This window comes from Chiloscyllium plagiosum, unplaced genomic scaffold (assembly GCF_037043375.1).
Source record: "Chiloscyllium plagiosum isolate Xiang-an unplaced genomic scaffold, Cpla_swu_hap1 HiC_scaffold_22, whole genome shotgun sequence".
Classification (NCBI taxonomy): domain Eukaryota; kingdom Metazoa; phylum Chordata; class Chondrichthyes; order Orectolobiformes; family Hemiscylliidae; genus Chiloscyllium; species Chiloscyllium plagiosum.
Window position 1 is genome coordinate 44,103,962 of NW_028270160.1, and position 26,957 is coordinate 44,130,918.

General features: G+C 41.1%; 1 protein-coding gene across 7 annotated transcripts in view; it reads left to right on the forward strand.

Annotated features, from left to right (window-relative positions):
* The window catches only part of blnk (B cell linker), a 211,709-nt gene that overhangs the window by 128,668 nt on the left and 56,084 nt on the right, over positions 1-26,957 (forward strand). For 3 of the 7 annotated variants that reach the window (XM_087998990.1, XM_087998993.1, XM_087998992.1), the window contains 5 exons: positions 2,788-2,844; positions 7,632-7,678; positions 10,351-10,397; positions 24,673-24,841; positions 26,730-26,851. In XM_087998990.1, the coding sequence (XP_087855116.1) occupies positions 2,788-2,844; positions 7,632-7,678; positions 10,351-10,397; positions 24,673-24,841; positions 26,730-26,851 (442 nt within the window). Of the gene's footprint in view, positions 1-242; positions 2,628-2,787; positions 2,845-7,631; positions 7,679-10,350; positions 10,398-24,672; positions 24,842-26,729; positions 26,852-26,957 lie in introns of all 7 variants that reach the window. The other 4 variants (XM_087998991.1, XM_087998996.1, XM_087998995.1 and 1 more) reach the window with 2 other exon arrangements.

Below are 26,957 nucleotides of genomic sequence, written 5' to 3' on the forward strand. Positions count from 1 at the left end.
TTAAGTTCGTAAGTCGAGGCGCTACTGTACATAATTCTAAAGAAATGCAATTTGTTAGAGTTATGAACTTCATGATTAATTAAAGAGATTTACTTGCAAAATTCCAAATTATTTTATTTGCTAAATATCTGCTTTACTTTTATTGTTTAACAATATATCTTACCGTTTTATTTTCCTCCATGTTCCTTCGACTCTGGTCCTTGTACACCGTTGATTATCTTTACATTCTTCTGTGCTTTCAGATATCTAGGATCAAAGCTCTGGAATTTTCCTCCCTAAACCTGTTCATCTCTCGATCCCGCTATTCTCCTTTTTAGTTGTCCCTTAAAACTGACCTCATTGAACACGTTTTGATCACACATACGTCAGTGTCCTTTGGCTCTATGTAAACATTTGACAAATTATTGTAATGTTAAATAATGGAGGATATTTTACTGCGTATATAATTACAAGTTGTATCTGCATTATCCTTTAAAATACACTATATTTAGTTTTATACACTTGGTAAATATTTCAAAATGTTTTGTTAAATATAAGCACATATCAGGTATTTATATTATGCATATTTGCTTCATTAATATATTTTGTAGTAAATAACTCCATGGAAAAGCTCTTGAAAAATTGATTTAGTTTGAACAGGTAAAGTTCTCAAAGGCCAGTTTGATATTTCCTCCCATGTTTGCCTGATTGTTACTGGTTTGCATTATACAATTTCATACATACCGTCCCTACAGTGTGGAAGCAGGCCATTCGGCCCATCCACACCAACCCTTCAAAGGGCATCCCACCCAGACCCACCCCTATGCCTGTTACCCTGCATTCCCTATGGCTAATCATCTAGCCTGCACATTATGGTCAACTTAGCGTGGCCAATCGACCTAACCTGCACATCTTTGGAATATGGGAGGAAACCAGAGCACCCAGCAGAAACCCACACAGACATGGGAAAAGTGTGCCTGTAACCCTGCATTCCCTATGGTCAATTTATATGGCCAATCGACCTAACCTACACATCTTCGGATTGTGGGAGGAGACCAGAGCACACAGACACAGGGAGAATGTACAATCTTACTGTGTATTATTATGGTTACAACTTGCAGAACAAATGCAATGTTTTGTTATCATCCCTGTTTCTTCCATTTCCCTGAATAAATGAAATAATGCAAAATGCACTCAAAGTAAGTTCCACCCATTTTGGTTCAAACCCAATCGTATCTCAGGCAGGGCTCCAATCATTATCATACCCTGTAGGTGTGCCTCATGTAGGAACACCTGCTTGAATTCACTTTTATTCAGAATTGGGACAGGAAATGTGATAGCTACCGTAATGCCTTAAAAAAAAACTGCAGCAGTAATAATGGCTGCTGACATTGAGACTTCTGGCTATAGTCCAGAAACTGCAGCCAAATTATATGTCTAACTGGTCCTCATTTTTTTTTTCATCCTAAAATGATGTACTTAGATGTTTATTGGAGAATGATACTTCTAGGTTCTTCACAGGCTCTTTATTTTGAGGGGACTAGACAAATTCAGATTTGGGCCTCTTCCTAGCAGAGATTCAGAAAAATTAGACAGTATTTTGACTTCACTCCAATCTCACTGTGGTATGTTCACATGTTTCTGCCTGTTCATTTGGTAGCTTTTGCCTAGGATTGAAACAGAAGTGGAGAGCAAAGACATTTAGAAGAACAGATCTCTGTCCTTTTTTTTTCTTCTATACTGTGTGTCGGAATTATACTCCTGCGTACGACATAGACAGTACATGTCTTGATGTATGAATCTTGATGGTGAATGCTTGCATCCTACTTTGGGTGTATTCTGTTCAAATCAAATCATATTGTCAGCCAACGTACACACAACTGGCCTTTCAGGAGGATCATAATTTGGAGAGGAAAACTTGGCTGTGTTTTTATTTTGTTGCGTTTTCAATTCAAGGATTTATGCCAATAAACCATAAATTGTGTTTAAGTTAGAACATCCTTGATCATTATGACCCAGCTACACAGTGGATAAACGTTACTGAAATTCTTCATAATTTAGTTCACCTTTTACATGATTTTACACCTAAAGAATTATGTTATAGCATTCTTCCCCTAAGGAATTAAGGCTTGTGTAAATATATGTAAATTATGAATGATTAGATGTACTTTTTATGGTCTCAGATAGTCCATCGGAAATATGTTTTGTATCATGGACATACTAAGCTTGAATATAATAACTGATCATCGCTGTCATCAGATTTGCTAATATCAAAGGATTTTTTCTCTATGTAATTAAATCAATTATCATAAAATCTGCTTATCGACATTTTCTCTCACCCATTTGCTTGTAATACTGTAAAATCTAGCCTGGTCATCAACATAATTTTGAGAAATGGAACTGTTAGGTCTGATCTCTTAAGGTCTTAATCTTTAATTTATTTTATACTGCACGCATCTCATGTAGCGTTCGTCCAAGCAAGTTTTGTTATTCCAGTTTGTTTAACTTTAGAATTGCATTGCATTTCTTGCTTCTTAAATGATAATGTACGTCATGTTTCCATTTCTTCCCCAATATTTAGGGAAAATTAACTAAATGTTAAGACACTTCCACTGGGGAGTTTGTAAGAGCAGTCATTTCACTCGATGGTAAATTAACCTTCTTCAATTTGCAAATAAAAAAGACTGAACATTAAATGGAAAATGCACTCCTATTTAAGTCATATTTCAGAGTTATGCCAATAAAAACTCTAACTTGTTTATAGAAATCCTCATTTGCTAAGTTGTGAGCATTTCCTCCGACTCATAGGTTCCAAAATGAACAAATGGCCCTGATGCGCAAAACTGGGAAAAGTACTTGGGATCGGTATGAATGAACAAAGCAAACCTATTTTCCTCTTTGGTGTGCTCTTGAACCTACACGTTAATGCACCTACGGCCTTTTTTTAAAAAAAGCAGCATAAAGAACACACAATGTGTAATCCACTTGTTTGTCTTTGACTAATTCTATTCTACTAATTCTTATTGTAGAATACGGAATAATCACAACAGTTAATATTCTGGGGCCGATAATTTTGTATATCCATACATCCACAATAACATCAAGATTCAAATTTTGGAACAAAGAGAAAGATTTATGCTATATTTAAGTAGAATGTTCTAAAGTATCATATTTCCTTGAGTATGAGTTTTCATGGTGTACCGTTAAGAGATTTGCCATTTTAGAGTGAAAATAAGAATGAAGGCCAGTTTCACAATTAAGCTAGAAATGAATTATTTGTATACTTTGGGTTTAGCTACCAAGCATTAGTTCATACTGTCATAATTTTCCCTACAACAAAGCACTATCCAAAGCAAAATCATAGAATCATAGAAACATATAGTACAGAAGATGTCCTTTGGCCCATCGAGTATATAGGACCACCTACACTGGTCCCACCTTTCCACACTAGGTCCATAGCCTTGAATGCAATGACACTTCAAGTGCTTATCTGAGTACTTTTTAAAGGTTGTAAGGTTTTCCATCTCATTTACCCTCCCAAGCAGAGCATTCTGACACACACCACCATGTTGGTAAAAAATTTCCTCAGTTTCCCTCTAAATAACCTGCCTTTCACTTTAAAATGATACCCCTTGTTATTGACCCTTTGACCCAGGACTACAGGTGCTTTCTATTCACCCTGTCTATGCCCCACGTAATCTTATACAACCTAACTCTCTCTGCTTCAAAGAAAACAACCCAAGCTTATCCAGTGTGTCTTCATAGCTGAAATGCTCCATCCCAGGCAGTATCCCGGTATATCTCCTTTTGCATCCCTCCACTGCAATCACATCCTTCCTATAATGTGGTGATGAGAACTGAACACAGCGTCACAAATACTTCTTCACTACCTTATTAACCTGTTTACCACCTTCAGCAACCTGTGGACAAGCACCCCATGATCACTCTGTTCCTCCCAATTAACCAAGTGTCCTGCAATTCATTGAGTACGCTCGTGTTTTGTTCTTTCTTCCAAAGTGCATCACCTCACATTTATCATGGTTAAATTCTATTTGCCACTGATCTGCCATCTGATTGATCTACCTATATCCTCCTATAACCTAGCATCTTCATCCTCACTGTCAACACTGAGCTAATATTTGTTGTCCACAAACTTACTTATCATCACCCCTCCCCTCCACATTCTCATATACATCATATTAGAATATCACAAGCAGTAAGGGACCCAGCTCTTCTACCACTAACTCCTGTCACTAAGCCAATATTTGATCCAACTTAACAAAGTACCCTGGATCCCAGAAGCTTTTATCTTCTTTATCACCTTCCAATTTGGGATCTTGCCAAAGGCCTTACTGAAATCCATTAAAAGTACTTCAACTGCCCTGTCCTCATCCAAACACTTGGTCACCTCCTCAAAACAATTCCACGAGATTTGTTATGCATGACATCCCTCGGATAAAGGACAAAGTGAGGACTCCAGATGCTGCAGAGTCAGAGTCAAAAAGTTGGCACTGGAAAAGCACAGCGGATCAGGCAGCATCCAAAGAGCAGGAGAGTCAATGTTTCGGGCATAAGCCCTTCCTGATGAAAGTCATGATTTGGAGATGCCGGTGTTGGACTGAAGTGGGCAAAGTTTTAAAAAAAAATCACACAACACCAGGTTATAATGGTGTTGTGTGATTTTTAACTTCCTGATGAAGAGCTTATGCCCAAAACGTGACTCTCCTGCTCCTTGGCTGCTGCCTAATCTGCTGCGCTTTTCCAGTGCCACACTTCTCAACTCTCCCTCTGATATAGCCATGCTGACTCTCCCTGATCAAATCTTGCATATTTAAATGGTGATTAATTTTCTTCTTCATTGCTTTCTCCAAATATAACTGCTCATTGGTTAACATCAGGTACACTTTTGCATCATTCTGATACTGAGCACTTAACTGATGCACAGTTCTCCATCCAGGGATGTAATCAAAACAAGTCATTCTATTATCAGTTGATGTTCAGATTTGAAGTCTCACATGAGTCAGAGTTTTGTATGCCAATGACCTTTGGAAAAAAATCTAATTTATTCCTAATCATTTAGTTATTTATGAAAGAATGGAGCATTAGCACTAGTGTTATTTTAGGTAAGGCAAAATGATAGAACTCCACGAAAAATCTCAATTAAAAAAGAAATTGTTGGAAATATGCAGAGAAATAAATGAATTGAGCCACATTACAGTTGGTTCTCAACAAAGCAAGTAGCTATTAAGAAGAAAAGGTTCAGGAACAGAAGTAGACCATTCAGTCCAACGAGTCTGCTCTACCATTCAACTAGGTTATAACTGATCTAATCGTCCTCAACTCCACTTTCCTGCCTTCGTTCCCGTCCTGATCAAAAAATCTGTCAGTCTCAGCCTTGATTACACTTAATGACCCAGCCTCTGTAGTAAAAGAAAATCTGCAGATCTACTACCCTTAGAGAAGAAATTCCTCCTGATCTGCGTCTAAAATGTGTGACCTCTCATTCAGTGACTATATGCTGTAATAATCTCTCAGCTACTTTAAGTCCCTGAAGGTTTTTGTATGTTTCAATAAGGTTGTCTCTCATTCTTGTACATTCCAATGAGAACAGGCACAACGTGCTCAACCTTTTCTAAGGTAGCCCCTTCTTCTGCTCTAAGCTTAGTGTACCTTCTCTGGACTACTGCAATGCCACTATCTACTCAAGGAAATGTGATACATTTGGAGGAACTCTTTGGAATTTGGTGAAATGTTGGTTTTGCCCTTATACAAATTAGTGAAAAGGATAATTGAAAACAATATAAGTTGGCTACAATTCATAGGACCAATTATGATTTCATGACTACAAATTTTAAGGTCCTTTAATCTCTTACAAGTTGAGTGATCATTCCTATGTGCAATTTTTTTAAAAAACTAACTCTGGAGTACCTAATAATCTTGAAATCTTTAGTAACAATTGACCACTCTGTATATTTTATTGTCATATGGATTTATAGCTATTGGCACAGCAATAAGAAATGGAAGTATTCTGGTCCATTTAATATTTGGGACTTCTGTTAAAATGAAGCAGATTTGTATAATTCCCGCTACCAATAATATTTTAGTAGAACAAGAACACCTTGAATACAAGAACAAATCGCTCGGTTTTGAGCATGTGGTAGCCAGTTTTTCTGACTCATTACTCAATGAACAATGCTGCATTTCTGTGGAGGAATAATATGTAAAAGCATAACATTCTAAGTGATTCGGCCATTTAGAATAGTCTAGGCTAGAAAAACACGTGAGTCAAATACCTTGCAATATTACTGAGGATAACAACTCTACCAGAATGGATTAACAATATTTACTAATGCATTGGCAGATGCAAAGTTGTTATCAGCAGGATTCATTTTAACATTACATTGGTCTTAGTTCAATGATAGCACTCTTGCCTCCTGAGAGAGAAAGTTTTGGGTTTTAAACCCGACTCCAGTGACGTCTCTGCCGGCACATCAGTGCAGTACTGGAGAACTGCTGCGTTGTGTTTTTTGAATCCCACTAAACGTCTCAGTTGGAGGTAAACCATATCACTGAACTATTCAAAGAAAAGCAGGATAATTCTCCAAGTGTCTTGGCCAATAATTATCTCTCAGCCAGCAGCACTGAAACAGTTTAATTGCTCATTTATTTCCTTATTCTTCACAGGAGCACATGTATAGATGACTGCCATGTACTCTTATAACAGTGACTATATATCAAAAGTATCTTATTGGTTGTGGAGCACTTTTGGAGGCTTTCACTGCAGCATTTAATGTGACCTTCTATTAGGCAATTATATGCTTGCAGCTAGAGCCATGTTACTGTTAGAAAATCAGGATCCTATGGCATAATAACAACCCTGAGCCAATTTAGAGGGACAGTTGGAAAGTTTATATACATTGCATGCTGTGCTAAGCTGAACCAGATGTGACATGGAGAAGACGCCAAAATGCCCAAATAATATTATGTTTCTTATGCTAAGTGGACCAAATCTGCCTTTCAGGTTCCACAAGTCGGCTGGCATCCTTAGCTTCCCACTCGCCATTAACCCCTCACCTCCCAACTCTTCCTGGACCTACCTTCCTAAATGTTTTGCTCTCTGCACTATTGTAGCCACAGTGCAGACTAATCCAGTTAAACCTCTGTGTGGACCCTTTGATCTTTTCTTAGCTAGGAATAGGTGAGCTGCACTGGGACAGGAGTGTATCTTGCCAGTAGCAGGGGAAGGAGGCCCAGCCCTAAATTAAATCAGGTCTGCACTCAGTTTGATGAGGAGGTGGGCCACTTAGAATTCTATTTCAGACATGGCCTATCACAAATTCCCTCAAAATACACAAGACAGATTTCTGAAGTATTTCATATATTCTGTAATCTGCTACTCTAACCAAAAATGTTTTGTTTTAATTTACTTAGCAGGCTTTTCAAAGAGCTAATATCACTGGCATGCACTTTTAATGTGAAACAAACAGCATAATATCCCTAACATACATGCACTAACTTATGAGTTGTCCTTGGCTCTTGTTAACCTCTCTGTATGTGATACTGGAATTACTAACAATTTGAATTTCCACACTCTCAGATGTAGCTTTTCATCTCGATCTTGCCTCTATCGATTTATCTTTTAATATTTGCAGATTCACGAAACATCCGCCACCTTCCGTTCCTCGGAGAGATTATTCAGGTAAAGTTGTTTCTGAAGCACATCTTATGTATGGTTGGATGAGAGGAATCAAAAGACAATGGAGAGAGTTAACAGTATTTAGTTTGTCCAGATTTATTCTAAGAGTCTATGGGAACAATGTTTATGATCATTGCAAGAATGTTTGCCTGAATGTTTTTGTTTGATTTGTTTGTGGTTTGTGGACAATGTTGAATAGGTCAGCATTTATTGTCCATCTTGCTGCATAGAGACATAAGCTTCAGTATCTGAGGAGTCATGAATGGTGCTGAACATTGGGCAATCATCCCCACTCCTGACCTTACAATGGAGTTAATGTTATTGATGAAGCAGTTGAAATGGTTGGGTAAGACAATACCCAATTGTTGATTGTGTTATTGGCTGTATGTAAATAAGCATTTTCAGAATTCTTGTGGTGTAATGGTAATATTCCTACCTTCAGCCAAGAGACCAGGTTCAAATCCCACCTCCTCCAGAGGCCATAACATCCCTGGACACGTTGATTGCCCTGGAGCTGAGATGACTGATCTCCAGTAATCACAACCATCTTCCTTTATGCTAGGTCTGACTCCTACTAGTAGAGAGTTTTTTGCCTGATTCACATTGACTGCAGTTTTGTTTGGGCTCCTTAATTCACACTCGGCCAAATGTTGCCTTGATGTCAAAGGAAGCCACTTACATCTCACCTCTACAGTTCAGCCCTTCCTGCCATGTTTAAGTCAACTCTGTAATAAAGTCAGGAGCTGAGTGGCTGTGGTGGAGCCCAAAGTGAGCATCAGTGAGCAGTTTATTACTCAACAAGTGCCGCTTGATCACACTGTCAGTGATCCCATTTACTGACGATTGAGAGTACACTAATGGGGTAGTAATTGATCAGATTCTGGATTAGTGGTGCTGGAAGAGCACAGCAGTTCAGGCAGCATCCAAGGAGCTTCGAAATCGACGTTTCGGGCAAAAACCCAAATAAAGGCAGTGAGCCTGAAGCATGGAGAGATAAGCTAGAAGAGGGTGGGGGGTGGGGAGAAAGTAGCATAGAGTACAATGAGTGAGTGGGGGAGGGGATGAAGGTGATAGGTCAGGGAGGAGAGGGTGAAGTGGATAGGTGGAAAAGGAGATAGGCAGGTAGGACAAGTCCAGACAAGTCATGGGGACAGTGCTGAGCTGGAAGTTTGGAACTAGGGTGAGGTGGGGCAAGGGGAAATGAGGAAACTGTTGAAGTCCATATTGATGCTCTGCGGTTGAAGTGTTCCGAGGCAGAAGGTGAGGCGTTCTTCCTCCAGGCGTCTGGTGGTGAGGGAGCGGCGGTGAAGGAGGCCCAGGACCTCCATGTCCTCGGCAGAGTGGGAGGGGGAGTTGAAATGTTGGGCCACGGGGCGGTGTGGTTGATTGGTGCGGGTGTCCCAGAGATGTTCCCTAAAGCACTCTGCTAGGAGGCGCCCAGTCTCCCCAATGTAGAAGAGCAACGGGAGCAACGGATACAATAAATGATATTAGTGGATGTGCAGGTAAAACTTTGATGGATGTGGAAGGCTCCTTTAGGGCCTTGGATAGAAGTGAGGGAGGAGGTGTGGGCGCAGGTTTTACAGTTCCTGCAGTGGCAGGGGAAAGTGCCAGGATGAGAGGGTGGGTTGTAGGGGTGGCGTGTACCTGACCAGGTAGTCACGGAGGGCAGGGTCTTTGCGGAAGGCGGAAAAGGGTGGCGGGGGAAATATATCCCTGGTGGTGGGGTCTGTTTGGAGGTGGTGGAAATGTCGGCAGATGAATTGGTTTATGCGAAGGTTGGTAGGGTGGAAGGTAATAATTGATCAGGTCAGCTTTGTCCTTACAATTTGTATGCAGGACTCAACTGGGCAAATTGCAGGGTAAATGCCAGTGTTGTAGCTGTACGGGAAAAACTTGGCTGGGGATGGAGCTAGTTCAGAGGGACAGCCCTCCCAGTTTTGCATAAGTACCCATACAATAATTAGGAGGACTTTACATAAAACAGGGCTTGGTTTGCTGTTGTCATTTTCAGTGCCTATGTTGATCTGGGCTTTAATTTATTTTTTAAGCCTTATGATGGCTTTCAGAGGGCATTTAGTAATGAGCCACATTGGTTGGAGATCAATCCAAGTAAGGTAACAATTTCTTTCTGTTAAAGCAGTTAGTGAACCAAATGCATTTTATAACAATTGGTTTGATCAGATTTATTCATGAAGTTTCAGCACGTGCCATTTGAACTTGTGCCTGTTCCTCTAGGTTGCTAGTCCAGTGACGTCACTACTACACCACTGCCTTTCCTAACTCTAGGGTGTAGAGTGCACGTGGAAGTTTCACTTCTTACAAACTGCATGTAAAGTGGAAAGATCAAGGATATTTGGCATAATATGATTTGTATCATGATTTAATAACAGCTAACCCACCATCCTCCGCTTTTTCCGTAAGTTCCTATTCAGATGCTAAGAGATGGAACCAGCTGACCATGAATTTTCTTTTCTCAATGGATTATCAAAATAAATGAACGTTGGCCTCCCTTTGTGCTTCTTTCCCAGAATCCAAATCTTAGATTGTTTTATGTGACTGCTTCTTCCAAATGAATCTATGTGAACATTTATGTGTATTTATCCATGAACATTCATTTAACGTTGATCCTAACCCATTTAATTCTCTATCTTTCTTCCTTTCATTTTTATTAGAAGGTGCAGGAGCACAGGAGGGAGAACAATGGTCTGACAATGAATTTGTAAGTGTTTTGAGCCATTTGAATTGTTGATGCTATGATGTAAAGAAATTTTCAGAAGTTGTAAAAGTGGTGTGTTTCAAGGAAGGTTATTTTGTCTCAAGTGTTCCTTCAGATGACTTATCATAATTTCAATCTTTTCAATTATGTTGTGGTACAATTCTCTCAAAAAACCAATGACCCCTAGTGTTGGCTGTATCAAGCTGTGTGGTGCCTGTGGTTTCTCAACATCTTGAAGAAAGCCACAAGTGTTGATTTTAATATTAAAAGACCCAAGATACAAATGTTACTTTGTTATTCTTTCACAGATGTGTGTGTTGCTGGCAAGCTCAATATTTATTGCCCATCTGTAATTACCCCGTTTTTCTCCATCAGGCTTTTTAAACAGGTTGACCCACCTCAGGTTTCCAAATCAGATGAATACAAGACAAAAGTTCTGCAAGGAGATACCCCACCAATCAAAGGCTGTTTATTTATCACGTAATCTGCTGATTGGCTGCCCAGTGAAACAGCCTCTGATTGGAGAAGCTGTCAATTGTGCAAATCGCGAATATATTCATTCAATAAAAACTGAAAGAACTGGGGATGCTATAAATCAGAAACAAAAACAGAGGTTGCTGGAAAAGCACAGCAGGTCTGGCAGCATCTGTGAAGAGAAATTAGAGTTAACCTTTCAGTCCGGCGACCCTTCCTCAGAGATATTCATTCACCCTGAGGCCTACATAGCAGGATCAGTTAGATTGACGATTGACTGCCAGGAAACATAAGATAGTTCAGAAGTCTCCTGTAGCTATTCCTCTTTCAAATAGATATTCTGTTTTGGGTATTGCTGAAAGGGGGTCTCTCAGAGGAAAAAAAAAGTGGCAGTCAGAATTTGGGCACTAAGAAGGAACCTTACGTTAAACGGGGTTTGTCAAGATTTAAGAGTAATTATTAACAGGAACTCTCCTGGCACACACACAGGAGATTCTTAGCCATGAGCATGAATCTAGGATAATATGTTTCTTTCCTAGTGCCAGGGTTAAGGACATCTCAAAATGGGGTTGAAGCATATTGTCGACGGGCAGAGTGAGAAGCCAGAAGATATTGTTATAAGAGTTTGGGTAGATGGTTAAAAAACAGAACATCAAAAATTGAAGTCTCTGGTTTATTTCCAGTGCCAAGTTGTAACTAGGGAAGGAATAAAAGGGTAAAGGAGATGCGTCTATGTCTGAAGGTATGGTGCAATGTGCAGGGATTCAGTTTCTTGGATCATTGAGATTTCTTCTGGGACTGCAAGAACCTGTTCAAAAGGGATAGGTTTCACCTGAACTGGAAAGGGACTAATATCCTGCTGGGGACACTTGTTAGTTCTATTTCAGCAGCCTGTATACTTTGAGGGAGGGGTGGAGGCTTCCGAAGTAACAGTGAAAATAGAAAGAAAGATGAGGATAGTTCCAAATCAGAAAAGAGCAAGCTAATTAGAAAAGGCACACAAGAGCAAGTCAAAGAATAAGGTAACTATGAAGAACTATTTCAATATAAGGGCCTTATAGGTAAGGCTGATGAATTCAGGGCATGCATGGGAACATGGGACTGGAACATCATAACAAATATAGAAACTTGGCTGAGGAAAGGACAGGACTGGCAGCTTAATGTTCTGGGTTGTGGATGTTACAGGAGCATAGAAGGAGAGAAGGAGAAGTGGCATTTTTGATTAAGGAAAACATTATTACTATAATTAGAGAAGGTATATCTAATGGGTCAGTTCATGAAAATGTTTGGATGGAAGTTAGAAATAAGAAAATGGTGACCACCTTGATGGGATTGTACTGTAGGCACCCTCCTGTAGTCAGAGGGAAATTGAGGATCAGATATGTACAGAGATCTCAAATATCTGTAAAAGTAATAGGATTGTAATGGGGGATTTTAATTTTCCAAACACGGACTGGAACTGCCATAGTGTTAAAAGTTTGGATGGTGAAGAATTTGTTCAATGTGTTCAAGAAAAGTTTCTTGTCCAGTAGGAATATTTACATACTGATTAAGTAGCAAAACTTGACCTTCTCTTGGGAAATAAAGCAGAGTAAGTGACTGAAGTGTTAGTAGGGGAACACTTTGGAACTAGTGATCATAATGCTATTAGTTTACCAATAGGTAGGGAAAAGGATAAGTCTTCCACAAAAGTTTATTTCTTAATTGAAATAAGGTAAATTTTAAGGGTATGAAACAAAAAGTCTCAAGATTGGAGTAGATTGTTCGCAGGTAAAGAGACGACTGACCAGTGGGAGGCCTTCAAAACTGAGCATGCAGAAGCATTATGTTCCTGTTAGAGTGATAGGCAAGGCTGGTAAGATTAGGGAACAATGGATGAATAAAGATATTGAAGTTCTTGTCATGAATAAAAAAGAATCATAGATATAGAAAACTGGGAACAACTGAATCTCTTCAAAAGTATAAGAAGTGTTAAGGGCATTTTTCAGAATGAAATCAGGGAGGCAGATATGGTATATGAGATAAACTTGGCAGATAAGGTTGAGGATAATTCAGAAATATTCTACAAATACATTAAGTGCAAGAGAGCAGCTAACCAGAGAGGTTAATGAGGTTGTCATTGTGTTGAACCTCAGATGTGAGAGACAATAAGTGAATATTTCATCTCAGTTTTTACTGCTGAGAAAGAAATGGAGGCTAGAGAACAAAGGGAAAAAATATTGATGTTTTGAAAAACGTTCACATTACAGAGGGGGAAGTGCTGGAGATCTTAGAAAACATAAGGGTCGATAAATCTCTGGGGCATGATGTCCTAGACATTGTGGGAAGTTAGGGAGGGAATTGTCAGGCCCCTATGACCTATATTTGTATCACCTATAAGCACAGATGAAGTACCAGAGAACTGGAGGGTGGCTAATGTTGCGCCATTGTTTAAGAAAGTCTATAAAGGGAAGCTTAGGAACTATAGACCTGAGACTCTGACATCAGTGGTGGGAGTCGTTGGACGTGTTGCTGAAAGATGAGGTTTACGTGCATTTGAAGAGGCAAGAAATGATCAGGGATAGTTAGCAAGGTTTGTGAGAAGGAAATAATGTCTCTCAAACTTGATTGAGTTTTTTTTAATGAAGTAACCAAAATGTTGAGAGCAGAACAGTAGGTGTTTACTTGGACTTTAGTAAAGCCTTTGACAGGTCCGCATGGTAGACTAATTAGTAAAGTTAGATCACATGGAATTCAGGGTGAGCTTGCCAATTGGATACAAAATTGGCTTAATGACACGAGACAGAGAGTGTTGGTGGAAGGTTGTTTTTCGGATTAGAGGCCTGTGACCACTGGTGTTCCACAGGGATCGGTACTGTGTCCACTTTTGTTTGTAATTTATATGAATGATTTTGGATGAGAACATAGGAGGTTTGTTAGTAAGTTTGCAGATGCGACAAAAATTGATGGTATAATGAACAGTGCAGAGAGTTATCTAAGATTACAAAGAGAACTTGATCAATTAGGTCAATGGGCTAAGGAGTGGCAGATGAAGTTTAATTTGGATAAATGTGAGGTATTGCTTTTTGTTAATACAAAAAGAACAGGACTTATGCACTTAGTGATAGGGCCCTGGGTAGTGTTATAGAACAGAGAGACCTAGGGTTTCAGGTACATAATTCTTTGAAATTTGTATCACAGGTAGACAGCATGGTTAAGAAGGTGTTTAGCATATTTGCTTTTATTGTTTAGAATATTGAGTATAGGAGTTAGGACACCATATTGAGGTTGTACAGGATGTTAGTGAGGCCTGTTCTGGAATACTGTGTATAGTTCTGGTCGTTCTGTTAAAGGAAGGATATCATTTAAACTGGACAGGGTTCAGAAAAGATTTACCAGGATGTTGCTGGGAATGGAGGGTTTGAGATGTAAAGTAGACTGGAAAGACTGGGACTTTTTTCACTGGAGTACATGAGGTTGAGGGGTGACATTATGAGCTTGTAAAATCAAGAGGGACATAAATAAAATGAATGACAAGGGTCTTTTCCCGAGGGTGGGGGAGTTCAAAACTAGACGACGATATTTTAAGCTGAGAGGAGAAAGATTTAAAGAAAGAAAAGAGAAGGAACTTTTTTTTTTACACACCAGAGTGGCTCATGTGTGAAATGAATGCCAGAGAAAGTGGTGGATGCAGGTACAGTTATAATGTTTAAAAGACATTTGGATAAGTTCATGAAATGAAAGGTTTGGTGGGATATTGGCAAGTAGGACTAGTTTACTTTGGGAACACAGTCGGAGTGGGCTGGTTGGACCAAAGGGTCTGTTTCCACGCTGTATGACTACGGCTCTATGGAAGGGAAAGGCTACTGTCAGGAGGGTACTGGAGAAAGATGCTCCAAGTCAGGAAGTGAATCTTCCCACATAAATGCCATTGCCAAGAAGGGAGCATTCAAATAGTGGAGATGGGCACCAAGTCCCAGGAGTTCTGAATGAGAAGGTGGAAAATATGTAACAGAGAGAGTGACAGAGTGTGAGGAAGGGAGGAAGTGTGAATTAGAGAGACTAGTAATATGAGGGATGTGGAGTAAGAGAGAGAGCATGAGGTTGGGACATAGAGAGTGAGTAAGATGGTGTGTGTGAGCAAGTAGGGAGGGGATGGGGAAGAGGGGTATATGAAACTAAGCATGAGCCAGTCACAGCCCCACCCTTTGCCTCCTCTTTCTCCCTCCCAAAAAACCCTATCCACAAAGCAGGCTGGCAAGGTTAAAGGCAACTCACCTCTGATCTCCTCCTTCCGTATGAATTCAGCAGTGTTTAGATTTGCATCACCAGAGGCAAATGCAGGGTTGGTCGTAGATTCATAGAGATGTGCAACATGGAAACAGACCCTTCAGTCCAACTCATCCATGCTGACCAGTTATCCTAAATTAACCTAGTCCCACTTGCCAGCATTTGGCCCATATCCCTCTAATCCCTGTCTATTCATATACCTATCCAGCTGCCTTTTAAATGTCATGTACCAGCCTCCACCACTGTTAGTTAAACCAAATTAATTAGGTTGGGTGCACTTGCCTCTTCTTCCTAAGCCATCAAGCTCTGCTTCTTAAAAGACAAAAAGCAAAAGCAAATTTTATAAGTTAGCTCTGTTTGGCTTTTTATGGTCAATTTTATTAATTTATCATTTATTTAACTTAGTGATTTATGGCTTGGGAGTTTTTTTCTGAAATTCCTATTTATTTCTCTGCCAAACCTAAGCTTTCTGAAATACCTTCACTGCCTTCCCAAGGACAAGAAAACTTGAACTGTGCAATACCCTGTTCTTCATAGTAAGGGTTGTGGGTTTGAAAGATATTGTACTGTGTCTTGTCGCTGACACACACCGTTGATATGGTACACTGATAGTGGAGAGACTGCATTCTGAAGGTGATGGATGGGATGCCATTCAAGCGGCTACTTTGCCTTGGATGGTATTCAGCATCTGAAGTGTTGTTGCTATGATCATCATAATCCTGTCTTGTGACTTGTAGATTCATATATATAGCTGGTCCACTTAAGTTTCTAACCATTGGTAACTCCCAGGATAATGATATTGGGATAATTAGTAATGGTATTTTGTTGAATATCAAGGAATGATGGTTAGATTCTTTTTAAGTTATTGATGCTCATTGCTGCCATTTATCAGGCCAAATCTGAATGTTGTCCAGGTTCATGAAGCACAATTATTTCGAATTAAGAATGGAATTGAATACGGTGCAATCTTCAGTGATTCTCCTCATTTCTTACCTTATAATGGAGGGAAGGTCATTGATGAAGTAGCTGAAGGTGGTTGGGCACAGGATACCTCAGTGTCCTGAGGAACTTTGCTGGAGCTGAGATAATTGACCGATGCAATGGCAATCATTTTCCTTTGCTTTAGGTATGGCGACAGCCATTGGAGAGCCTTACTTTTAATTCCCATGTACTTAGTTAGTTCTAAGGCTATCACTTTCACCTTACCCCTGAGATTTTTGGTCTTCTGTCCATATTTGTGTCAAGGCTGTAATGGGGTTTGGAGTTGAATGAATTACTTAAACTAAGCATCAATGAACAGGTTACTACGGAAAGACAGCCACGTGATTGTACTGTCGGCAGCAACATCCATCATCTTGCTGATGGTCAATTGTCAGCTGGCCAGCTATCCCTGTCCTGGGACAACTCTCCATATGATACTGAGGATGACATTGCAAGGACGACTAGGCAGGATTGTGCCTTTGTCAAGTCTGAATCCAATTCTCAACTTGATGCTAAGTGGCCTGTCTGTTTTGACTTTTATTATGTTTTGTCTTGGCTGAACAGATTGCTAGGCCACTTCAGATAACTTAGTTGATAGTCAACCACATGCTGTGGTTCTAGCATGCAGCAGCATAAGGAAATGGTTTTTACACTAGTCAGGTAGTTCCAATGGCATTGTTATTGATACTAATTTTTTTTAAATCCAGATTTATTTTATTAAATAAATTCAGATTCCTCAGCTGCCTGAGGATTTGACATTTGCTTCCAGATCATTGGTCCAGGTTTCTGGATTACTAGTCCAGTCACATAATTATAATGCTGCCCATACGTCATGATTTCTATCAGTGCTTAACAAAATAAAGCCAAAAAATTACCATGACATTGTTTAGCAAAGGTCTTTGTTCAATTTATTGGCTTTTATTAAACATCTTGTACAACCCGAAGGTAAACATTAACAAGGTAAATATATAACTTGCATGCCTTTGAGCAGTTTTCTCAAAGAGAGACAAATTCTCGACATTTACAAGTACACTCAAGAATGATTTTGGCCACTGCAGCAACCGCCGCCGTGAACCATGACATCACTTCCGCTCCCACCGACCATGCAGCCTCCGCGATCGCAGCCCAGACAACCGCCTCCACAATCGCCAGGAAGACCATCGCCGACAGATTCGCAGCCTCCGCGGGGTCCACAGCCACCGGGAACAACACCGTTTCTGCCGTCGCCGCATCCACTTCCGCCCCCAGTGACGTCACTCACCTGCACAACGACCCCCACGCCTAACCCCGTCCCCACTCCCAGCTCCAGCCCCACACCAGGTCCTAGCTCCCAGCCCTGCCATATTTTTACCATCCCTCCAGACCTCCCCCTCTCTGAGGATGAAAGATCAGTCCCCAGCAGAGGCCTCACCTTCATCCCCCCTACGCTCCCGGATTAACGAGTTCAACACGTGGTGAGAAATCAAACAATTCTTCCGCCGCCTTCGCCTCCGCACCTACGTCTTCAGCCAGTATTCTCGCCCTCTGACGACCCCTTCTCCCACCTCCATCACACCCCATCCACCTGGACACCACGCCCACCCTCGATCTCTTCATAGCCAACTGCCGCCACGACATTAACCACCTCAACCTGTCCACCCTCTTACCCACTCCAACCTCTCACCCTCCAACCCCAACCTCACTATCAAACCGTCAGACAAGGGAGGCGCGGTGGTAGTTTGGCGCACCGATCTTTACATTGTTGAGGCTAAACGCCAGCTCGCGGACACCACCTCCTACTGCCCCCTTGACCTCACCTTCCACCACCAAACCATCATCTCCCAGATCATCCATAACCTCATCACCTCCGGGATCTCCCATCCACCGCCTCCAACCTCATCGTCCCACAACCCCGCACCGCCCATTTCTACGTCCTGCCCAAAATTCACAGACCTGACTGCCCCGGCCGACCCATTGTCTCAGCCTGCTCCTGCCCCACCAAACTCATCTCTGCATACCTTGACACGGTCCTGTCCCCCTTAGTCCAAGAACTCCCCACCTACGTTCGGGACACCACCCACGCCCTCCACCTCCTCCGTGATTTTCACTTCCCCGGTCCCCAACGCCTTATCTTCACCATGGACATCCAGTCCCTGTACACCTCCAACCCCATCCCGAAGGCCTCAAAGCCCTCCGCTTCTTCCTTTCCCGCCGAACCAAACAGTACCCTTCCAGTGACACCCTCCTTCCACTGACTGAACTGGTCCTCACTCTGAACAACTTCTCTTTCCAATCCTCCCACTTCCTCCAAACCAAAGGAGTAGCCATGGGCACCCACATGGGCCCCAGCTATGCCTGCCTCTTCGTAGGATATGTGGAACAGTCCATCTTCCGCAGCTACACTGGCACCACACCCCACCTTTTCCTCTGCTACATCGATGACTGTATCGGCGCTACCTCATGCTGCCGTGAGGAGATTGAACTGTTCATCCACTTTACCAACACCTTCCACCCCGACCTCAAATTTACCTGGACCATCTAGACCATTTCTATCTCGGGCGACCGACTCAACACGGACATTCACTATAAACCGACCGATTCCCACAGCTACCTAGATTACACTTCCTCCCACCCTGCCCCCTGTAAAAACGCCATCCCATATTCCCAATTCCTTTGCCTTCGCCGCATCTGCTCCCAGGAGGACCAATTCCAATACCGAACAACCCAGATGGCCTCCTTCTTCAAAGACCGCAATTTCCCCCCAGACGTGGTTGACGATGCTCTCCACCACATCTTCTCCACTTCCCGCTCCTCCGCCCTTGAACTCCGCCCCTCTAATCACCACCAAAACAGAACCCCACAGGTCCTCACCTACCACCCCACCAACCTCCAGATACATCGTATCATCCGTCATCATTTCCGCCACCTCCAAACAGACCCCACTACCAAGGATATATTTCCCTCCCCTCCCGTATCAGCTTTCCGGAAAGATCACTCCCTCCGCGACTCCCTTGTCAGATCCACACACCCCCACCAACCCAACCTCCACTCCTGCCACCTTCCCCTGCAACCACAAGAAATACAAAACTTGCACCCACACCTCCCCCCTTACTTCGCTCCAAGGGATCCTTCCATATCCATCACAAATTCACCTGCACCTCCACACACATTATTTATTGTATCTGCTGCACCCGATGTGGCCTCCTATACATTGGGGAGACAGGCCGCCTACTTGCGGAACGTTTCAGAGAATACCTCTGGGACACCCGCACCAACCAACCCAACCGCCCTGTGGCTGAACACTTTAACTCCCCTTTCCATTCTGCCAAGGACATGCAGGTCCTTGGCCTCCTCCATCTCCAGACCATGGCAACACATGACGCCTGGAGGAAGAGCACCTCACCTTCCATCTAGGAACCCTCCAACCACAAGGGATGAATGCAGATTTCTCCAGCTTCCTCATTTCCCCTCCCCTCACCTTATCTCAGTCCCAACCCTCAGACTCAGCACCGCCTTCTTGACCTGCAATGAAATTGCATGGGTATACAGGAAAGCCACACACACAGACCATGTCCTAAACTACGAAAGCAACCACCCCAACACACACAAAAGAAGTTGCATCAAGACACTATTCAAAAGGGCCACAACACACTGCAGTACACCAGGACTGCAAAAAGAGGAAGAAAAACACCTATACAATGTATTCGCCAAAAACGGATACCCGCGCAATTCCATCAACAGATGCCTAAGGGAAAGACAACGGAACGAGGACATGCCGCAACCCAAAGGACTAGCCACACTACCATACATCAAGAGTATTTCTGAATTGACAGCCAGACTACTGCGACCACTAGGACTCATAACAGCACATAAACCAACAACCACACAAATTCCCAGCTCGGCGAACAGAACCACAACAACGAGCACCTGAGCTACATATCTTATCACAAACTTTGAAGTCCTCACTTTCTCCTAATGATTTAATATTCCCCACTGTTAGGTTTCAAATGAGATTGAGTTAAATACGTGAAGAAAATGTGACATGCCAGCTTAATTGGGAATAGGATCCTGTGCAATGAATATCCCAATTTGTGGCATTTGGTTTAGAAGTTGTATTTCCTTAAAACCTACATGGTGACTATGAAAAGGTTTTATATGGTAAAGCGTGTGTTACTGATACTAAAATGTTGAGGTGTTGTCTTTCATATTGTTTTATAGTACTGGTCTTATTTTGGCCAGATTATCTAATGAACAAACTTGTTTTATTTCACTGCCACGAAAAAGCAATATAATCAGGAATCAACAGGCAAGGCTATGTAACATTCTGTTCCATGGTATTGGTAAAAGGTACTCTTTGGAAACATTCCTACCAAAGGTTGACACATAATACAAATAATTTTTAAAAATTCATCAATAATTAACACTGTCTCATTCTGCGCATGAACTCAAGTGTCATGTTTGATATGTTGCTGACGTACAACAAGAATTTAGTAGCACATTCAGCTGTTGTTAAATAGGATAACCCACACAGTTTATCATAGACAATTAATAATCAAACGTGACATGAGCACATATTGTGCATAGGCAAATATATTTTCAACTATGAGTCTTTGGGTCAACTATGGATGATAAAAGGTTAGAATAGAATATAATAGAAATGGTGAAAAGAGACTTATGGATCCAGGTATGTAGATCATTTAAATTGCCTGAACAGGTATAGAAAATAATCCAAAAGCTAATGGAATGTTAGCCTTCTATCCTGAAGATTAAAAAATAAGGGATCAGAATTCAGTGCTGCAGCTATACATCATGGTTTGATCACAGACAGTGGTTCGGAGGAATATATTAGCCTTGGAGAGAGTGCAGTGTAGGTTTCCCAAGTTTACAAGGAGAAGTTCCATAAACTGGAACTGGAACTAGAATCTAAAAGTTTGTATTTTTAATTGAAGTATTCAAGGTATTAAGAGGAACAGAAAGGGTAGACTGGAACTTTGTCCACACGTTGGGTGGTCTAAGGCGTGATATTTTGTCCCTGGGTCAGGAGAATAGAGTCAGACCAATTCCCAACTCCACAAACTCAACTCCACTCGGTGACACAGAACTTGAAATTTTCCATTGGTTGATGTAGGAATGTTGATGATGTTGATAGCGGATGACACTTGAAACAGTGTGGAAGCTGCTGCATATCGAGATGGACTGGGGAGTACCTACATCAGTGTAGTAACAGTGTGGGGAAGATTTTATTTTGAAAAATATAATAAAACTTCTACCAGCCCTTAGCGCTCACCCACATCCATGTCAAAATAGGGAAGTCCACTGGGCCGGATGGGATTTATCCTAGAATTCTCTGGGAAGCTAGGGAGGAGATTACAGAACCTTTGGCTTGATCTTTGTCATCATTGTCTACAGGAATAGTGCCAGAAGACTGGACGATAGCAAATGTCCCCTTGTTCAAGAATTACTTGTTCAATCCTGGTAATTTATAAACCAGTAAGCCTTACTTCAGTTATGGGTAAATTGTTGGAAAGGATTATAAGAGATAGGATTTATAATCATCTATAAAGAAATAATTTGCTTAAGGATAGTCAGCACGGTTTTGTGATGGGTAGGTCATGCCTCTCAAACCTTACTGAGTTCTTTGAGAAGGTGACCAAAGAGGTGGATGAGGGTAAAGGAGTTGATCTGGTGTATATGGATTTCAGTAAAGCATTTGATAGGGTTCCCCATTGTAAGCTATTGCACAAAATATGGAGGCATGGGATTGAGGGTGATTTAGCAGTTTGGATCAGAAAGAAGACAAAGGATAGTGGTTGATGGGAAATGTTCATCCTGGAGTTCAATCACTAGTGGTGTACCGCAAGGATATGTTTTGGGGCTACTGTTGTTTGTCATTTTTATAAATGACCTTGATGAGGGCGTAGAAGGATAGGTTAGCAAATTTGCGGATGACATTAAAGTTGGTGGAGTTGTGGACAGTGCAAAAGGATGTTGCAGGTTACAGAGGGACATAAGCTGCAGAGCTGGGCTGAGATGTGGCTAATGGAGTTTAATGTAGAAAAGTGTGAGGCGATTCACTTGGGAAGGAGTAACAGGAATACAGAGTACTGGCCTCATGGTAAGATTCTTGGTATTGTAGATGAGCAGGGAAATTTCTGTGTCCATATGCATAGATCCCTAAAAGTTGCCACCCTGGTTGATGCGGTTGTTAGGAAGGCATACTGTGAGGGAGTGAGTTTCTGAGCCATGAGGTCATGCTGCAGCTGTACAAGCTCTGGCGCGGCCGCACTTGGAGTATTGCATACAGGTCTGGTCACTGAATTATAGGAAGGACGTGGAAGCATTGGAAGGGGTGCAGAGGAGATTTACTGGGATGTTGCCTGGAATGGAAGGAAGGTCTTATGAGTAAAAGCTGAGGGAGTTGAGGCTGTTATCATTAGCGAGAAGAAAGTTAAGAGGTGACTTAATAGAGACTTACAAGATAATCAGAGGGTTAAATAAGGGGGATAGTGAGAGCCTTTTCCTTGGATGGTGATGGCTAGCATGAGGGGACATAGCTTTAAATTGAGGGGTGATGGACATAGGACAGATGTCAGAGGTAGGTTCTTTACTCCGAGAGTAGTAAGGGCATGGAATGCCCTGACTGCAATAGCAGTAGACTCACCAACTTTCAGAGCACTTAAATGGTAATTGGATAAACACATGGATGATAATGGAAGAGTGTAGGTTAGATTGGCTTCGGATTGGTTTCACAGCTCGGTGCAACACTGAGGGCTGAAGGGTCTGTACTCACTGTAATGTTCTATTCCCCAAGTGTCCATCTATCCCATCCACACCTTTTATTATAGTGAAGCATCTCAAAAGTACTTCAAATGTGGAAGATAATGACAAATTGGGTTGGCAGAGGTGTGAGGAACAAAGATTAATTGCAGAATCAAAGAGATAGGAGAGCAGAGACCTAACAAGAAAAAGGGATTATAGAGAACCAGAGTGTTGGATTAAGATAGCTGAAAGTGCTACCACTGAAGGAGAATGGAAAAAGAGGATGCAAAGGGATTAGTTGCACAGGGGATGATAAATGTTCTCCTTGTCCAACAAATCAAAGTTAGTTTAAAAAGACTGCATTAAAACATTAATATGGAAACGTTACAGCCCTGCACCACCTGCACAGGACTTAAAATTAGAGTGGAAATTATATTGCCTATATCAGCAAAAGAAATGTCAAATCATTCACCCATAACATTGAGGCATTTGCACATAGAAACTTTACCATATTTTTCAGCTATTTTTATTGCTTCAGAAATAACAGGCCAACTGAATAATCATAATCACTGACTTAGGTGAAGAAACATTCAATGATATATCCGTCAGGAGTGTAGAATAATGCTTAGTAGGCATAAAACTTATGTAAATTAAGTCTCGAAAGTTCCTTCGTTCCTCTGTCTGCCACTCGTGTGCAACAGAATAAATTTCCTCTTTAACACATAATTAGCATTGTTGATGAGCAATGCATCCTGAAGTATTCTGACTTACAGTTTCCCAAATTGTTGCAGTGGTAATGACAATGAAACCATCAACATTTACCGTGAATATTTCCATAAAATTGGCAGCAACATCTTGACTTCATACGCCAAAATAATGTAGAAATTTGGACAATGCTGTCAATGATTTGGAGCTTCATCAGAGGATGTGCTTTTGAAATCCTTGTTTTCCTTCCTATCAGACTGTCACCAGCAGAAACTCTTTGTACTGATGAGAATGCGCATAGTTAGATTCACTGTGAAATCCTTGGAAACCTGGTTTTTAATGCTGTAGCACCACCAAAGACCTTCCCATTTGTGGAATTTATTTTCGTGGTAAAATTCTACATTCTTAATAATTTTTAAAGTTTAGTTAGAGTGTCTTTAGCACTTATATAAATCCCAACATTATATTTTATTTTGCAATCTGGAATGTTAAATTGAAAATTAACAGATGTGTTGTGCCAAACTTTCCAATGTGTTGCCTGTGTAAGTATTTCAGTGAGATTAACTGCTCACCTTCTTGTTAACATCAATACTGCTACACACTTGGAAACCTGCTTGATGAGGTGCCAGATTTAAACTGGCATCATAAATGTGGAATTCTGTACCTCACAACAGGGCAGCATTCTTCAAGGTCAGCAGCAAGTGAGTGACTGAAGTATCCGGGTCAGTAAATAGCATGATGGTACTCATGAGACAGAAATAGATGGTAAAATCAAAGGCAGGTAGTGTTTGGACACAATTAATTTCATGGATTCCACCTTAATGCACATGTTTTTTTGGATATGTCAACCATTAAATATAACAAGCTGGCCACATGAAATTCACATCTGAAATGGATTAATTTTGTACAATAGTCTTAATAACTTGAGAACATTTGAATGATAAAATGAATTAGCCTGTTCTATACATCAGCTAATGAAGTATTACCAATTAGATACGGTTATAACTATATATTCAATCAGTTTATTTGATTTAAAACAAGCCACACAAATTAGTATGCAATATGAATCCATTTGAAAGAACTGTTTTGATTGAACTCATGTGTACCCCAGGATACCAGCGATTATGAAAATCCAGATGGACGTTCTGATGACTCAGACACTTATGAAGATCCACGTGATGATGGTGATGATGATGAAAATTACGAGCCACCTCCTAGTGAAAATAAAAACAAGAAAATAGTTGCCAAACCTATGCATATTTCCAAGGGTGAATATGCAGGTAATGCATAGCTGTTTTGTTTTAAGAATTACTGTTGTGCTTGTTACTGTAGTGTGTTGACTTGTTTCTTACATGAGCTAAGTTGTTAAGATGTGTGCTGTTCCAGTTGTCAATAACTGCACAGAAGTCAGAATTAGTGTAAAACAAGAGTTAAAACTTCAGTTTACCTGGTGAGCTTCTCCTGGAGTACTCATGCATTTTTGGCTGACCACTTAATGCTACTTCATAGAGATGGATTTTGTGATCTCCTGTCCGCCATATTTTCAGCGGTGCACAAGGAAAAATTTCAAGTGATGATTTGTCCACCACTTTCCGCCAGTCCTCCAAATTTTCCTCCGTAATAAGATAAATAAGAGGGAGCCTGAAACAGCATCCTACCCACCTGTTTATAATAGATAGTAGTCAGTTGAACTTGTCACTATAACACCTGCAGGCAATGGGAATGGACAGACTTTTTATCTTAGATACTAGCAGTTAAAACGTGAGAAGGAATTTGGGGAAAGGATATCCTTCAGGGTTATCTCCCTACAAGATTCTATACCTCCCATTCTCAGCTTCCAAAGTCTCTTCACGCAACCTCCCTTGCACTCTTCAACAGAGGATTTATACTCTTTCATGGAATCTTTGTATTCCCCTTCTTCCTTTTTGGGGTCCTGCTGTTCACTAATATTCAGTACATCAATCAGTGAAGACCCCTCTGGCACAGTTATTACTTCATCTCAAGTACAGTATTTGTGTCTTGGCTGCTGATGGGCAGGTAAGATAGAACCAGTGAAAATCAGGCAAAATCTTTGGACCTCTGCATTGGCCAATGTCTTTGTAGAAGTTTACATAATAATGAGGGTTATAGATATAGTTAATGGTGTTGTCTTTTCCCTAGGATGAGGGATTTCAAGGCCGGGGGTGCACTTTTAGGGTAAGAGGAGAGAGACTCCAAAAAGACATGAGGGACAAATTCTTTACACTGAGGATGGTTCACATGTGGAATGAACTTCCTGAGGAAGTGGTGTGTATGGGTGCAATTAGAACATTTAAAAGACATTTGGATAAGTACATGCACAGGAAAGGTTTGGAGGGATATGGGCCAGGAACAGGCAGGGTCTGGTTTAGTTTGGGATTATTATCGGCATAGATTGGTTGGACCGAAGGGTCTGTTTCTGTGCTGTATGATTCTATGACTTGGATCAGTGTATGAGATAGTAAAGGTTGCACACTCTGTCTCTGTCACATCTTACCATAATGTTTGGACCAGAGCCTGCCCCACTCCCCAGGAATTTGTTTCTGTTCTGGAACTTATCTTGCCTCAATCAAAATATCCTATGGTCTATGATTTCCTCCAATTGGAGGAAACCCTTCCTCTACCCTACCACTCCCAAACTAAACTGCTCCTGCCTTATCCATTATTGCCTGGTTCTGCTCCCTGCTAAAAAGAAGTCTGTTTACTCAATTGCAGCATACAAAATGCCACTAAATTCCCCTCCTTTGAAGTGAAGTTTCAGTAAAGCAAAAGGTAGCATCTTTACTATTGCCTTCCAACCCTACTGTAACAAAGACGGTCAGTCCAGTTCTCTTGTAAGCAGCAGTGTCACAATGGTGGGTATAACACTGGTCACTAAACCTGAAATGAAGGAGGATCCATTTTCCAAAAATATAAAACTCATTGGAAGAATATTAGAGATAGTAGTTACCTATTGCAAATTTCAATAGCATTATGATTCATTAATCATTGAAAGAATCTTCTTGAAAGAATTAAAGATTATAGATTTCTTTGTATGAGTAACTTTACATATTACCTAAAATCTTCTTTATAAATGAGCTGATTAGTTCAGTCCTTGGTCAGTGGCTGTTTCTGAATCATGAGAAGTAATACTCCTTGTCATGTTCATAGACAACCGACCAGCAGCCTCTTTTGCAAAGCCACCTCCAATGCTACCACGATCGTCACCAGTTCCAGTCCAACGAAAGATACCTACACATTCACAGAAAATAGGAGAAAGGGAAGATGATGAGGTAAGGTTGAAATTAAAAAGGGAATAATCTTTTTAAATAGTCCATAACCCCAAAAACTGCAAGGCCTCACTAGGGATGAACAATGGTGGTCAGTTGTAAGTCAGGA